This window comes from Sphaerodactylus townsendi, linkage group LG03, assembly GCF_021028975.2.
Source record: "Sphaerodactylus townsendi isolate TG3544 linkage group LG03, MPM_Stown_v2.3, whole genome shotgun sequence".
Classification (NCBI taxonomy): domain Eukaryota; kingdom Metazoa; phylum Chordata; class Lepidosauria; order Squamata; family Sphaerodactylidae; genus Sphaerodactylus; species Sphaerodactylus townsendi.
Genome location: NC_059427.1, coordinates 130,529,654 through 130,546,613, shown reverse-complemented (window position 1 = coordinate 130,546,613; position 16,960 = coordinate 130,529,654). Strand labels below are relative to the sequence as shown.

The 16,960-nt window shown below is 45.2% G+C and overlaps 1 protein-coding gene across 3 annotated transcripts in view; it reads right to left on the bottom strand.

Moving 5' to 3' along the window:
• Positions 1 to 270: 270 nt before the first annotated feature.
• The window catches only part of SDK2 (sidekick cell adhesion molecule 2), a 409,110-nt gene continuing 392,420 nt past the window's right edge, over positions 271 to 16,960 (bottom strand). For 2 of the 3 annotated variants that reach the window (XM_048488576.1, XM_048488578.1), the window contains exons 40-45: positions 16,133 to 16,258; positions 13,001 to 13,165; positions 12,727 to 12,867; positions 8,677 to 8,815; positions 8,418 to 8,565; positions 271 to 2,494 (exon numbers count right to left, since the gene is read on the bottom strand). In XM_048488576.1, the coding sequence (XP_048344533.1) occupies positions 2,141 to 2,494; positions 8,418 to 8,565; positions 8,677 to 8,815; positions 12,727 to 12,867; positions 13,001 to 13,165; positions 16,133 to 16,258 (1,073 nt within the window). In that variant the 3' untranslated portion in view covers positions 271 to 2,140. The remainder of the gene's footprint in view (positions 2,495 to 8,417; positions 8,566 to 8,676; positions 8,816 to 12,726; positions 12,868 to 13,000; positions 13,166 to 16,132; positions 16,259 to 16,960) is intronic. The other variant, XM_048488577.1, reaches the window with a different exon arrangement.

Below are 16,960 nucleotides of genomic sequence, written 5' to 3'. Positions count from 1 at the left end.
GGTTACCATGGCTACCTCCTTAGCCCTGAGCCTTATATAATAAATGTAAATAGAAATATTGCAAAGGGCCACTGATCCAGTCATTTAACTCACTTAATAACCAGCGTACATACTTGCACAATTGGTGCTGTGAGTTTTAAGTGTTTGGATGTTTGGAATATTTATGCTAATAAAAAGGAGTGTGTTGTAATATAATTTATAAATTAACTGACAGTCATCACAAGACAAGTCATGCAAGAAACAGAATAAAACTCTCAAAAGCGGTTCAAATTTGCATTTTGACTCTTTATTAAAAGGACCCTATGTGCCAGGCTCAGTTCTTTGTAACCAGGCTCTGAAAACGATGTGCAAATAAAGGCATGGGTGAGGTGAGAGGATTAAATGGATATAGATTCTTAGCACTCCCAGGAAAGAAAGGCTAACCCACTGAGAGCATGATGCTCATTGTTTTGTGGGTCCCCTTCTTCCTCCCACAATTTCTGAACTCCCTTTTTTGCTCTAAACCATGACTTTCTTAGAAAAAGAAAATGGCCTCCACAGCAGATCTGGGGACTCAGTAGGCACTCTGTGTGTGTTTGTGTATAGTCTGCTAGGCCCCGACGAAAAACAATAACTTCCCACCTGTCATCCCCCTTACCTTTGTGCTAACATAGAATTTTTTTAAAAAAAGGAAAAAAGAGAGAGGCTACCCCTTTCAATGCAACACTTCATCAACACCCACCCTATTCCACCTCCCTCTCTCATACTAATGTTTTGGGGGAATTTAAAAAAGTAACCTATAAAAAGGGGAATGGGGACAAACTCTCCTTTTCTATAGAACTGAAGAGAACATTTAATTTGGATAGCAGGAAGAGAAAAAAAAATGCTGCAGCGAGGGATAAGTAAGCCCCCCTAATTATCCATTCTAAAGCCAGCACCAAGGGGCCGTGCAGCATTTAAAAGATCAAGTTTATATCTTTTCCCTGAAGACCTCCTCAAATTGCACTTGAATAGGATTGGGACTTCCTCCCTCCCCTTCCTCTCTCCCTGTCCAATGAAGTGAAGGGGGCAAAAGGAACTGAGAACAACTCAGGATGCTGAGAGACTCTCCAACCAACCATGTGGGGTGGCTTCTGCCTTAGTTTGGCTGTGTGTGCTCAGCTCTCCCTCCAAGTAGGGAGCAGGCACTTTCCAGTGAGGTGATGCTGATAATGTTTCTCTGCCCCAGGACAGAACGCTGCCTCCTGTGAATCCTGCAACTGCCACAAATGCACTTTCCTAACCTCACCTCAAAATGCACAAAAGAAAACCGCACTGTTTTTCTAATCAGCACCATTCAGCTTGGCTAACTTTTGCAAAAGTTCCAACCTGTAGCGGAAGAGCAGAATCGAGGTAAAACTAGTTCTGAGAGGAGGCGCTGTTTGCCCTGTAGAAACAGTAATAAAACACTTAACATGGCTACTGCGACTGGGATTCTCTTCAGTGTTATACTGGTTCACAAAGCCTCTTGATGTAGAATTGCTGTGGGCTAGGTTCGGAGTCTTCCTTCCTCGTTGGCCAGCTGTTTGCTGCCTGGCCCGTGTTCTCCCGGACCAGTGTTTTGCACATCACACTAGCCAAGTGCTGCATCAAATTTCTTGGAGCACTGGCTGCAGCAGCCAAGCTGGCTCATATTGACAGCTTGTGGAGCCCTCACCAGTTCCCTTCCGAGGACAACTTTGGCTGGAGGGGGAAAAAAAGTCAAACTCAACACAAGTATTCTGAGAAACGCCGATTCACAATTCCTTTCTCTGTTTAGAAGGGTGACCTGCAAAGAGGTGGTCAGAAAGGCCAAACATTGTCTTAGCTTTGGGGGCTCCCATTTTTTACCCTGTTGCCTTCCTTCCTTCCGCTCCAGGCCCACGAACAGGCTCGCCTCCTATCTTGTTCTGGGCGTGTGTTTGCAAACCAGTAATCCCTTTGAGCACTGTGCAATACTAGAAGCAGCAGCAGCAAATGATTCCAAACTCAACTAGGACTGTTTGTCTCCCGTATGATCTTCCCATCACCGCTGAAAAAATAATAATTCTGGACCAAAACGTTTGCCATTATTATTGTTGTTGTTGTTAAATCCATTCTTCTTCTTCTTCACCGTTTTTCTCTTTTTCTTCTTTTAAAAATGTCAAACAAAAGAAGAAAACCCAGCAATAGGGGCTCTGGACCCAGGGGCAAGGCTACTGGGGGGTCGGTAAAGGGTGCTCTGCTGGCTGGGAGGATTGACTGGAGTTTGTGGTGTTGGAGTCCTACTAGTTTTCGGTCGGAAGAGGCTGCCTTGTTGAGTGCTGGTGCTGTTGGACATCGGGCACTGGTCGGGGTCGCCAGAGTCGCTCTCTGTGTAACTGTAAGCCTGAGCCCTGGATATGCCCTTCTGTTGACGCCTCCATGAGTTGTAGTAAGTAGGGTCACTGATGTAATGGTTGACAAAGGAGTGAGCTTTCTGCTGGTTCTGATCCACTTCATATTCACTGTCGCTTCCCTGCGGAGTAAGATAGAAAGACCGCTTTAGTGTTTAGTGAAGATACATTGTTGAAGGCTTTCCTGGCCAGAATCAACAGGCTGTTGTGGATTTTCTGGGCGGTGGGGCTATGGTCTGGTAATTTTTGCTCCTAATGTTTTGCCTGCATCTGTGGCTTGCATCTTCAGAGACATGGCATAGTAAGATCTGGCCACAGAAAGAAACACATCTTTCCATGACATGTCTCTGAAGATGCCAGCTATGGATGTGGGTGAAACATTAGGAGCAAAAACTACCAGACCTTGACTACACAGCCCGGAAAACCCACTCAACTAGTTAAGTGAAAGGTTAAAGCATGTAAAAAAGCCTACCAGCTTGGAGGGCCAATACTTACAGAGGGTGTGTGTGTGTGTGTGTGTGTGTGTGTGTGTATGTGTGTGTGGTGTGTGTGTGTGTGTGTGTGTGTGTGTGTGTGTGTGAGGCAGCCCACCCATTCTCATCCTGTGCTTAATATGCCTGCCATTCTTTGCATCAAAAATACAAGAGACTACAGGTGAACTCAGATCCTGGAAATGAAAGCTGACGCTTAACCCAAATGCATGGCTACAGACACCCTGTTTAAAAAAGGAATTGTTTGAAAAGTATGTATCTCTTAGTGTTATGATCAGTCTTGGACCCCTGTTGCTCTCATGCTTATACACTTCCCAGGCATATGTCTGTGCACACCAGCGTTGCACACATCAATTCATGTCACCCCTAAATTAATCAAGAATCATTTTTAGCAGATTAGCTGGTGACAGCCACTTTTAATCTATAACAACAAATTAAGTGGGGTTGCACACCAAAGTTATTTTGGTCACTTTCAAGGGAGGTGAAGGTGATTAAATTCAATATTTTATTAAATTCAATATTTTAAAAAGCTGCATGTATCAACATTTTGGTAACAGGGAACTGATTATTTGGCAAATAAATTAATGCTTTATTCTAGTTTATTCTAGTTTTATGCACAAAAGCGGCACTGCTGCGTTTTCATTGTAGAACTCAGTAGCATATGGAAGGTTCCTTGGAGGTCTTCCAACCAGGTATTAGACAGACCCATACTTTTGCTTAGCAAGTACTTTCCAGTCATACCCTGCTGGGGCTCTTCCTGCATTCACTTCCTTAGAAATATAGGAAGTACAATGTTTGTTGCACGTTTCAGAGTTAAATGAGACAAAAAAGGTCTGAATGAGTGTTTGTGTGTACGGGGCAACACAGCCAATTACAGAAGGAACTGGAAAAACAAGAAATAATACTGGTCAGCATAAAAATGGGTCCCCACAAAAAAAAAATATGACAAGGCTAAACAAATTAGGAGAGAATTGTTACCTCATTGCTACCTGGTTTAAACTTGATTAGGCAAGTTAAAAGAACTTACCCCATGGGATTTTGACCTTGCTCAAGCTTAGCTCCTGTCTACACAAAGCAGCCATATGTGCTTAGCTGGTGTACCAGTGCAATACCCATTCAGAATGCAGATCTCTTGCATACTAACTAAGCACACAGGGTTGCCAACTCTGTCTTGAGAAATTCCTGGAGATTTGGGGCTGATGACGGGAAAGGATGGAGTTTGGGGAGGGAAAGGAAAGAAACTCAGCTGTGATACGATGGCAAAGAGCAAGCCAGCCCTTCAAAGCTGCTATTTCCTTCAGAAGAACTGATTACCGTAGTCTAGAGATCATCTGTAATCCTGGGAGAACTCCATGCCCCACCTGGAGGTCAGGAGCCAGATCTGCATGGATAGCAGCCGGGTTAAATTAGATGGTGTGTGAGTGGAGGGTAGAAATGAATCAATTACAGATTGATAGATCTGTAGTAAATTTTTTGTTTCTATTCACATCCTCTATATTTCATGCCTTTTGAATAATAATCACCTAATACCATATAGGTACAGATGATGGACAGTTGCATAATTTTGGTCCTGAAACATTAATGGCAATGATTACTATTTAATTATGATGAATCTGACAGTTTTATGATTTCTGAAACCCTTGAATCCAGGCCCTTGGCTTGTGACTTGTATGTTTTTGATGTGGTTCCTCGCTTCCAAAAAGCACCATAAACCAATAACCAAGTACTCTATCCAGGGGCACCCCCCCTTCTCCCCCTCTATATATAAATTGTAGGAGGAAGAAAAAAACAGCTAGCCAGGGCAGTGCAGCCTTGGCTCCGTTCCCTCCTTTCAACTGTGCTCTCTATAATTGAATTCAGCTTCTCCGTTTGCAGAAGGACAATAGGGACCATTCATAAGAACCCTCAGCACAGCCAGGGAAGCAATCAAGTGGCAGCTTTCAACCAGTTCAGCTCTTAAAAGGTCCCTCCAAGGTACTCATTCCACCGGGGAGGGGAATAACGGAGGTGCAAAGGGATATCGCCTCCTCAGCTACTGCCAAGAAAGGAAGAAACACAAGGCCAAAGTGAAGGGGATGAGAATTGCATGTTATACAGAACAGCAATGGAGGGGAAGAAGTAAGCTGGTTCCTTCTCTCAGACGCATGCAGGTCTATAGCAGAAAGGTCAAAAACATGCCAAAAATATTCCAAGATCAAAACTGGGCCTTTGAACAGAGCATCTGGCTTGAAAGGATAGGACTCTTTCCCCATTATCCCCCCCCCCCCCAAAAAAAACCATCTCTCATATGCACAGTCTAAAGTGCTTTAGGAAGGAAGGTTAGCACCTTACTTTTAAAGATCAGAATGTAGAACTTCCATGTCTCCTGTAATACACAGCAACAATTTTGGGAATCTGACAGATCCCCTGATTGCACCAAAGATCCACTCTATCCCCTCTGAAAAGTAAATCTACAATGCCACAGATCAAACATCCCATTCCCATCCTCCATTTTTGATGTTTTAACCCATAATTCAGACAGGTACAATGTTCAAAATAAATATGGCTTCACGTTGCAGTTCTGGGAATTCTTGTATGGTTTATACTCTCTCTGCTTGATTAATGTAGATTGCTAGGCATCTGGAGGAACGATGCATGTGTACTTTGGAGACTATGAGGATTTCACTGTACCCTAACACCTGAGTTTACCCAAAACCTAGCTTTCACCTACAGAAGTCCAGCAGTTCTTTAAATACAACACTGAACTGGAACCAAGGGGAGTCATCTTCAGTACCATGTTCAGCCAAAGATTCCTTCTGTGGCTTTGGTAAAATCACTTTAACTGGATCCTTTATTTGGCTGCTTAGCCCCATCTCCAGTTTTAGGGAGTTTTAAAAAAATTCTTCCTATTTAGATGGAGTAGTTGATTTTCTTCTGCCCTGCTAGAAACCAAAACTTTTTCTTGTGTTAGTAAATATTAACATGAACACCACTACCATTGTCAGGATCTTCATATCAGGACATTTGCCCTGGATCAGAGGCAGAGTGCTCATGGGAACATGTGGGGTCATATGTCCTGGGTACGTGCCAACTGGTCACGTGGGGAGCCCCCCAGAGAATCACCCCCCAACCCCCGCCCTCGACCCCGCCCCACCAGGTTGCTCCTTCAGCTGGCAGGCTCCACCAGCTGGAGGAGCAGCCTGGCTGGGCCAGTCCGAGGGGTGGCCCGCAGTAGGCTCCTGCTAGCTATGTAAGTGGAGTGTGGGGCGGGGCCCACGGGCGGTGGGGGGGGGGGCGCCAGAGCAGGTGTTGCCCTGGGCGCTATTAAGAGATTATTCTCACTTGGAAAAAAAGGCAGCTCTTTCAAGATTTCCTAAGCCTTCCTTTCTGATTGGACATCTATGGGTCTGGTCTGGCCCAGTGTAACAGTTATAAAGCCCAACCATTTGCAGAATCTCTTGTCAGGCTCAACATGGAGCTGTTGGCAGCGTCGTGTCTGTGGAAGTCTGAGTGCCAAACGTGACAGCAGCATTTTCTTGCAGTAGTAAATCACAAAGCTCTAGCACTTCATTCACTTCTGATGCCTTCTGCTGAGCATGAGCAAAGGTTAAACCCAAAATTCATGCCCTCTATTGTTTAGGGCTCATATCAGTTCTGGATGGATTACACCTAGATAAATTGTAGCAAGGACTCATTGCCATGACAGTGATCCTTCTGCCTGCCTAATCGCTCCAGGATGCCATTGTGGTCCAGGCCTTCTGGCAACAACACTATTCCTAAGGAGAAGACAAAGGAGTAATTTTGCTTTAGCGTGGCAGGGATGCCAGCTCCTGTCAATCCCAGAATCGCTAGTGCCTGTTGCTGCTAGCAACAGGGCTAGGGACAGAAAGGCCTGGCTATAAAGCTGTGCATGCCTCAAGCTTGACTTTCTGAAGCAGATGTCCTCCTCTGCTGCTATGCAGCTGGCTCCTATGATCCTCACCTCCTTTTGCAGAAGGATGTAGAACAAATACCTTATCAGATTTCCACCAGGCAAGTTGGCTGGCTAGTATCCCACACAATTCAGTAATCAGGATCTGGATGAACAGTCTTTTTAGACAGTGTCTTAGTCAGTCTGCAGTTGGTTGCAGGCCATATTTTTCTCCTTGCTCTATATTTACCTTAGTAGACTTGGATATCTGCCCACCCCCCGCCCAGTATATTGACAAGAAAACAAGGGTTTAGGCAGTGGTGGGATCCAAAAATTTTAATAACAGGTTCCCATGGTGGTGGGATTCAAACAGTGGCGCTGCCGCACACACGCAACTCCAGTCCCTATTGGGCAGGGAGGTTGCTTTAGTAACCCCTTCTCGGCACTCAGAAAAAATTAGTAACCACTTCTAGAGAAGTGGTGAGAATTGGTTGGATCCCACCTCTGGGTTTAGGCAATGGAGAGAGAAGTGAAGATTTTGACCACTTTATTTTATCTGCTACTATTGTTCCATTGACAGGGAGGATCCTGCCTTGCATTTGCTTTGAGGCCCACACAACAGCTTGTTCTACTCTGTGGGTTCTCCCAATATCACTGTCTTGTAAAATGCCAAGTACATTTGCAAATATCATATTTACCTCACATTTACCTCACCCTTAATGTGAGTCAACACTACCATCACACAAACAACCTGCTTATTAGGGTTACCAGCTCCTGAAATAGGAAACTGGACAGTCTCGACAGAAAGATCCCAAAGTAGGGCAAAGAACTAAGGCAGTTTGGAGCAGGACAAGGGTACAGTCCATCACAAACAAACACACACCCAAAAGGAAGTAAGGGGGAAGCATAATCCTTTGCTTTCCTGTCAGTAAACCCCAAAGCAAAACACAGAAGCGTGTTCTGAGACTTTTCAAAATGGGTGGCATCCCTAATCTCATACAAGTGAGTGAGAAAACATGGTTCCACACAGGAAAAGCTTCAGTACACACCAGTTGTTTTTAGCAGGATGTGCACAAACTATCTGTCACCCAACTATCCCAAGCACCTGTTTTTGACACTGGAGATCATGATTCCAGCATCCAACACCAGAATCCTGTAGATCAGTGGTTCTCAACCTTCCTAATGCTGTGATCCATTAATACAGATCCTCATGTTGTGGTGACCCCAACCCTAACCTTTAACCATTTTACAGATGGAGAACACTGATGCAGAGAGTCTTAGGCGACCCCTGTGAAAGGGTCGTTCAACCCCCAAAGGGGTCCCGACCCCCAGATTGAGAACCACTGCCGTAGATTCTGACAGGTACTAATCCAGGATTACCAGCAAAGGACAAAGCCTTGCTGTGCATGTACAGAGACCTGAAGCTGTAGCAGTGGGACAAAACTGTGCCACTGTACCTCATTAGACCAGGAAGCTTTAACACATTGTAGCCAAGCTTACGGTGTCAGCAAAGTCTTCTAAACCCAAGACAGGACCCTTGAGATTCTGTTAGTCCATGCTGGAATGCCCCCATCACCCCGTATTATACTTCATTCAAAATCCATTAGTATTTCTAGCTCTTTCTGCTATGGAAGTACCTCAGCCCCAGCTTCCAATATGGCTTACCTGTGAGTCAGAGATCTCTGAGGGCTTCTCAGTAAGGCTGCTGCTCTCAGCTGGGATGAGGTCATTATATTTGGTGACATCCTCATCTGAATAGTGCAGGGAGCCAGGGCTCGGCCGGGGTGGGGACCTCGGGAGAGACACGGAAGAGCTGAGATTTCATTCAGAAAGAAAAAGCATTAAGTGTGGGAGAGCACCCCTCCCAAGTTAGCTGTGTCCCACTCTCTTCTGTTCACCTGCTGCTTTGAGCAGCCTCTCATACCTTGTGTAGATGCCATTCTTCCGACAGAAGGAATTCTTGACTGACAGGCGCCGGTTATTTAACTCAAGGGCTGGGAAGCTGCTCTCATCCAGGCTGACCATCTCTCCGTGGCCAAGTGCGTTTGATTTGGAGTTGCTCCCTGAAAAAGGCCAGTGGGGCAGTATTATTCAAGGGGGAAAGGCAGGTGCTAAATCTTTCACCAAAGAGAATAAACCTCCACATTTGTTTCCTGATTATATCAGGGAGGACCATCTTGGGTTAGCAAGACAACACAGGGACTATAAAACAACAACATTAAAAGAAATATGAGACAAACAGGACCTGGAGTCCATCTTGAAAGCAGCACAGATGGCCTTCGGAGGCTATATGCAGAGCAAGGTAGGCAGAAAGTCTTGTTAAGGACATAAGAAGAGTCTTGCTGGAGCAGCCTAGTGGTCTATCTAGTCCAGCAGCTTATTTCACACAGCCCTGGAGGACCAACAGGCACAGTGGCCAAAATTTACCCTGTTTCTTCCTCTCTGTGTTCTTGTGAGAGTTACTGGACAGCTTATTTTTGTGTCATTCAAACACTATTTACTCCAGGAGTACATTTAACTTGGGTAACACACACACATAAATGTCATGGTTGGAACTTTATCCCTCTCAGTGAGAATCCCATAGCCTTATGAAATAGAAATAAATGTTAATATGATGATGACCTCAGGTACTGGGAATAAAAGCTAGAAAATCAGTTTTTGAATCATAGCTCATTCTTGTTCTATCCCCTTGTTGAAACTGAATAACTCTTCTTTCTAAAACCAGGAATTTTATTTCTCAACCTGGCAGATTATATCTAATAAGACTCATGATCTTCATAGACTGAGACGTAATGATCCGAGCTCTAGCCTCTGGCATTCATTTCCCCCTCTGAGACCAGATAACACAATATTTTTCCTAGATGTGTTATACATGGACGTAAGGGGTGGCAAAACTATGGAATGAATGTTTTTATTTGTATATTATCATCTTATAGTCTAATAGCGGTCAGACAAATCTGCAGATACTAAAATCTGGTGACTGGAGCTGTGCACAGGTAAGATAGATCTTTATACAAGCCTGAAAAACACCCCAGGTTTGCAGAAAAATCTGAAATCTAAAGCAAATACATTGAGGGGGTTCAAAATCCTCCAAGTGATAAAAGGAACCCCAGTAGCTTTAACAAACAGATTCCTTCAGTGGCTGTTGCTAGGCAACCACAGCATTCCAAGGCAGGGTCCTTCCAGGGGTCCTTTGGCTTTTCAGAGAGGACTCATTGGATCCAGACCTGATGGTCCCCACTGGGTGACTTGATGCCACTTGACTTGGGCCTGGCTGCTTGATACTGTTCAACAGTAGCTTCTCTATGACAGGCAGTGTGGTGCAGCAGTGAGAACTTTGTACTAGGGTCTGGGAAACACAGGGACAAATCAAAAGTCAGCCAGAGAACCTCACGAGCTGATGTTGAACCAGTCACATACTTCTGCCAAACCTACCTCACAGGACTGTTGTAACAATAAAAAGGAGGAGAATCCTATAAGGGGCTTTGATCCCAAATGTGGAGAAAGGGGGTATGAATGAAAATAAATAAATAATGGCTGAGGAAAGAATGTGGCAGGGGAAGATAGAATATGAGGGCAGCTAGGAGCAGTGAAATAATGTAGGGAGGGGAATACAGGGAAAAATGATGTGCTCCCCGCCACAAGTCCTTACGGATTCCCTACCAAGCATGTCAGCCTGGTCCAGTGGCCAGCACTATAGAACTAAGCCATGGCTTTCCTGGGGCTACCTGGGAGAGGTGAGGGAAAGCTGAAGACAGAAGGGCAGAAGAAGGAAGGTTGAAGGAGTGGGAAGGAGAGAAAGAAGCAGAAAAAAGGAGAAGTTATTGGGACACTCAAGGAATGGAAAGAGGAAATAGTGAAGGAGGGAGAAAGGAGATGCTTCCCTTGTATTGGGTAGCCAATCCTTGTGGGTTCCCAATTATTTATCCATATTTTTGTCAACAGATTTGGGTTCTCTGGCTTTTGTGGTAGGTTTTTGTAGATTATGTATGCAGATTTTATATACAAATTTGCAGTATTTATTGCCACACAGCTAATATTGAGAAATGCAGATCTGTTACAGGGAAAATTCACTGCAATACGACAGCAGATGATGTTAACAATTGACTACGTGGTTTTTTATTTTCTCAAGAAAGAATGGAAATTAAAAAGAGGGCTTTCAGTCCAGAACAATAGCAATCAGCAATTCAAAATGACACCCTCCCCCCCATTATGTACACCATTATGTCTGAAAATTGTGACTGCTGCATGTAGTTATGCATGGAAACATCTATACTTATGATGGCACATGTTTCTTTTCAGCGAGCTCTGTAAACCCTTACAAGGAAAATGCCCTACATGAAACAGTCCTCCAAGAAGAAAATAAACTCTGTGAGTCCTTGTGTTCCCCCTCCATCCTGTATCCAGTTGGAACGTCTTGTTTTTCTGGATTTATCCAGTTGGAATGTCTTGATTTCCCCCCTCCCCACTTGGAGTAAAGCAAACATAGCCACATTCCCTTGCCCCAGTGACCTCTACAGTTTTGTGGCTGCCTCTGGCGGTACGGGATGTGAAGCCATTTGTTTAATTGTCAGCTTGGGGTGGCAACAACATACCCGTTGACTCCCAGCCCCTAATATCCCAGAATGTGGCATTTCAAAGGGGGTTTCTCAGGATAACTCCCAGGGTCAAAGGCACTCTCAGTTTTTCTTGCATTGGTGATCCCTCTGCACCACAAACATTTGTGATCCTTTTTCATAACACCCCCCCCCCCAACACATATTGTAGAGCTTGAAAAGGTGCAGAAAAGAGCAATCAAAAGGATCAGGGAACTACAGCAACTTATGAGGATTAGTTAAAATGCTTAGGGCTGTTTAGCTTAGAAAAAAGCCAAGTAAGGGGAGACTTGATAGAGGTTTGTAAAATTATGCGTGTGGTGGAGAGAGTAGACAGGAAGAAACTTTTCTCCTTCTCCCATAATACTAGAACTTGGGTTCATCAAGTGAAGCTCAAGAGTGGGAGATTCAGGACAGACAAAAGAAAGTATTTCTTCACACAGCATATAGTTCAATTGTGGGAACTCTGCCACAGCATGTGGTTATGGCTGCCAACTTAAAAGGCTTTAAAAGGAAAGTGGACAAATTCATGGAGAACTGGGCAATCAACGGCTGCTAATCATGATGGATATCTGCTCTCTCCAGCACCAGAGGTAGCATGCCACTTTAAATCAGTTGCTGGGGAGCAGAGGCATAGTGCCAAGGGGGGGGGGGGCGTGACACACTGGGTGGGCGCCCCTGAGGAGGTGTGGCATGGCGTTCCGGGAGCGTGGCATTCCAGGGGCATGGCGTGGCATTCCAGGGGCTTGGAGGAGCGTGTGGTGTGTGCGTGCACTGGGCGCATTTCCCCCTCGCTCCGTCCCTGCTGGGGAGCACAAGCAGGATGATGCTGTTGTAGTCTTCCTTTTTGTTGGCTTCCTACAGATAGCTGGTTGGCCACTGTGTTAGCAGAATGCTGGACTAGATGTCCTTGGTTCTGATCCAGCATGGCTCTTCTTAGGTTCATTAATTCCCTCTCTCATATATACAGAGCTGAGAATGCTACTCCACTGCTAGGTGAAAGAGAGGATGATTAGAACCCTGAACATTATCTGTCGTGTTAAAAGAGAACAGCCTGGGTGGTAGAGACTCAGGTATGGAACAGCATAATCTCCAAGAAGAAAATGTGATGCAATGAGTAGGGAAAAGATTTGGAGTCAGGAAGTTTCATGCAGAGGAGGGTTGTGTTGGTTGAGAGGGAAGAGAAAGAAGGCTGTGGGTTACTGGAAGTTATTGAGTCATCTGCCATTGGCCCATACTGTGCTCCTCAAAGGACACCTCTTAAAGTCTCTCCACTGATGCCTCTCCACCATTTGAGTATTCAGAATCTTGAAAAGGAAGTAACCTGAATATATAAAGCCCCCCTGCCAGAGATTTCCTGGGACCATATAGGCACCTACCTGAGTCTGACTTCTTGGCATACTTCTTGCTTTGCCCACGGATGATAAGGACAAAGACAAGCAGGAGGATGAAGATGAGTCCTACCAAAGCGATGACCACCAGGAACCACCATTCCTCATAGAAAGGGTTTGCTTTTTGAGCTGCAAAACAGCAACCAGCACAGAGCAGTCAAGAGCCCTTTCCCTGTCACATTCACCTAGGCTGATGCACAGTGCTTCCATGGCTCCAGTTCAATGAGCAGGAGATGAACCAAAGGTAGTGACATACTGTTACCTGAGACTGATGGGGAGGGAGCACTGGGCGTCCCGTAGCCATAATCATTGACAGCAATGACGCGGAAGTCGTAGCTGACTCCCTGTTTCAAAATATCCATGCTGAAAGTATATGAGGTCACTTCCTTGGGGATGTCCTTTATAAGAATGTCCCAGAGCCCCTCGTCTGGAACAGAAAAAACAGTGCAGTCAAAATAGGAAATAGGCATACGTATATTTTATGTATGCAGCTATTTGTTGAACAAGGATATGTACACATGCACACTTACACCCCAGCCCGGAGACTCTACAGCCCAATCCAGAGTCCCTGATGCGGGGGGGGGGGGGGCAGTGCCACTTTTGCATTGCCCCATTGCCTCCAGGAGGGCTTCTTGGCAGCACAGCACAGGGAGGTTAGTAAGAAACAAACAAAAATCTCCCAGCTGCTGAAAAGCCCTCCATTGGGATCTATGGGCTTATGCCACCCAAAAGGGTGACGTAAGCCCAACCCCCAGGCCAAGAAGAAGCCAATTAATGTCAGCTCCTGCCCCCCTCCCCCCAGCCTGCCACTAGAATGCCCCTGGCCATGCCAGCACATCTTTTTATGCTGGCGGGTCTAGGGACAAGTGGTGGCTTCCAGGTAGGGCACCATGGAGGTGTGTGGCACCCAGCCACCCAGGTAAGTTGCCCATCCACCGGTGCATTTGCCCTTTATACCAGCAGGGTGGGCACCCATGCCAGCGTGGGCCTGCCCCAGTTCCAGAGAGGGGTCCACCCTCTGGATTGGGCTGTATCAAAGACAGAGTAATGAGGGGCAGATTCTGGTCTAGAAGAGGCATTTGACCATGCGCAACAAACCCCTAATTGTAAAAAAAAAAAGTTACAATAATTTATATGACAGATTTGTAAGCTTGTGGTACAGTTTGTGTAACCATTTGCAAAATCAGTATGGTGAGTATAGCAATTATCCTGAATTTTTAAATGTTTGAGAAAATCTTGGCCAAATAAGCTCAAGCAACATGTATAAAATGTGTCTACACCCACGTAATGTCAGCCTCAAAACACTGACTTAGTCAAAGAAACTAAAGAGAAGCTAAGTAATGGGCCAATGTTCTACAATCAGGCAGGAAAATGTCAGTGTTTTTAAATGGTATGCCATGTCCATATAATCCAGAAAAAAATTTAAGTTCTGTGTCTTCTGTGTCCACATCAAAAGGTGGATTAAACTATATCTTTTTTAAAAAATTATTTTATAAAGGATTAAACTGTATCTTGAGTCACAAACTATCCCTGTTGCCAGAAGGTAGGCAAAGCGGTCTTGCTGAGGTGTGCCCTAAAGAAAGAGGCCGAACTGTCCTTACGGATCATCAGCTGGGTTTAGTACCAGACTGGGTTCTGAAGGGAAGATCAGTCTTACTTCACTGGAGGTAATCAGGTTTTCATCAGCTGAGCTAACAATACCTTTGGGACTTTTGTTTAAGCAAATAAGAAGTTTCAACATTCTCATAAAGCTCACTGATGTTTCTGTGCTTGTATCCTTATTCCAAAATTGACCCCGGAGGTGGCAGAGGGCGTATTTCATTCTGTACATGTGTCCACTGGATGAAGTGTTATGGATGACAGACAGTCCACCTTCCAAAAACAGACCCCATGGGTGCCTCTATGCTCCATGTCCTTTTTGTTTTCTTACCTCCTGGAGCCTCCAAATTTCCAATTACATTTTCATTCCAGCCCTCAGCCATCCCACCGTGATCTTTCTCTTCAATGGCAAACTATTGAGCTCCCCATTGAAAAGTACACCCTAAATCACCAGTGGTAGCTTCACTGCCAACTAATGGTACAAAATAAAAATCAACTATATATGTAATGAAGTCAGATTTGTAGAGCACTCTGAATTTTTAGAAGCACTACAGAAATAGAGGGTGCAGAGTTGCAGGAATGAAAGATTTGGGCAGGGCTATTCTGGGAAAATAAAAAGCAGAGAACAAGGCTATGGATAAACTCCATGCTTCATTTCACAGGATGTTAAAGCACTTCTTGCATGTGTTCATTCGTACTTTTCTGCCACATAAAGTCTGCTCTGAATCTACATTGCATTTTCCTTTGTTTTCTATCCTATATAACAGCACGCAGATATGCCTTCAAGTAGCACAAGGAAGGCTCAAAATTTGCTTTCAGAGACATGTGAAAATGCCCTAGGGTAATGGCCAGCATCTTTCAGCACACATTGCTCTAGGTTAAGGGGAATGAGTCTCAGAGGCTATTAAAAGCCCCTGTGCCGTGCCATCTGGTCTGTCCTGGGGTCTCCTAAAGGCTGTCATTCACAGCAGCATCATTAAAAAGCCTGCGAGAGGCCATTTCAAAGCACTCAAGTGATATATCCCCCCCCGCCCCCCCCCCGTCTGCCCTGCTCTTGGCCTGTGAGTCCATCCATCATCCCCTGCAGCGGAGCAGCACATTTCCCCAGAGCTGTCACCTTATAACTGGTAGGGGTGAGAAGCGCAGAGTGTTTCACAGTCACAGGGCTCTCCTGGGGATGGAAACCATCCCCCCTAAGTAGATCCTTAAAGGAGATTTCCAGGCTGTGAGATATTACATGCACCAGATTCAGGCAATCTTACTATGCTGGAGGAGCTGGATTGTAACATATCATTCTAAACAGTGTGGCACAGATGCAGAACCTAACACATTCCCAGGAGACAATTCGGTTTAGCTCAATATTCCTGAAGTGTTTTCCTGGAGTCTGGATCCTCCGGTTCATGACCAAGAGATTAAGAAACAGGGAACCCCACATTCATTAACTCCCAAACTGTGTGCCAGAGTTCACTCAATGTGCGACAGAAGAACTGCTAGAATGCCATGAAATACATCAGACAAATAATTAAAGGTCCCCAAGTACTACCTGCTGAGAAGACTGCCCACCGCATCCATAGTAAGTGGGATGGCCCCTGTTCAGTCAGTCGCTGTAACCATACTTAGATTAATTAAACCACGCTATGTCAAACTGCATTGATCACTTCAGGAACTGTTCTCTACTCTCTCACTTTCTACCTTATGTCCCAGCTTTAGTGCTGCCAGTAACTGCAGTTTCCATGGCAACAAAGACCATGACAGGGGCTGCCAAGGACCCATGGACCAAGAACCACACACATACCTGAAGGTCGTGCCTCAATAACATATCTGGTGATAGGCCCTTTGCCTGTATCGCCACTTGACCAGTGGATGGTGATGGCTGAGCCATACCTGGATATAAAGGGCTCACCTGGGGGACCTGGAGCACCTGGGAACCAAGCCAAGTCCATTATTAGTTGAGATAACATTCTGTGGGGTAAATGTGTATAAATTATTCATTTCAAAGGTCACATCTGAGATGACAAATTTCTGGTGTCAGCCTTAGGGAAACAACACTGCTGATAATTGTGGTGGGTTTTCCGGGCTGTGTGGCCGTGGTCTGGTAGATCTTGTTCCTAATGTTTTGCCTGCATCTGTGACTGGCATCTTCAGAGGTCTAGACACAGTGCGTAACAGACTTCTCTCTGTGATACGCATCTGAAGATGCCAGCCACAGATGCAGGCGAAACATTAGGAACAAGATTTACCAGACCATGGCCACACAGCCCGGAAAACCCACCAGAACCAGTTGAATCTGGCTGTGAAAGCCTTCGACAATACATTGAACACTGCTAATGCCCCTTAGAAACCTGCACTCCCCAAAGGCTAGGTTTATAGGTTTTTGTTTTTAACAAAAACGAAATATGTTGAGCCTCGTAAAGGCTTCGTTAGTATAGCATTCTGGGGATAGGGAGCTGTCTGGCAATGGGCCCTAAGTCAGACCAGAAGGGTCAACTTACTTTGACTGACACAACTAACAGCTCCCCTTTTCTTCCTTCTAACTTGAGAGTAGAAAATGTGCCACAGTGACAAATGCTCTCTAGACAAGCTGAGAAGGTGATTCTATCTGAGCCTACAAGACCTATGCAGG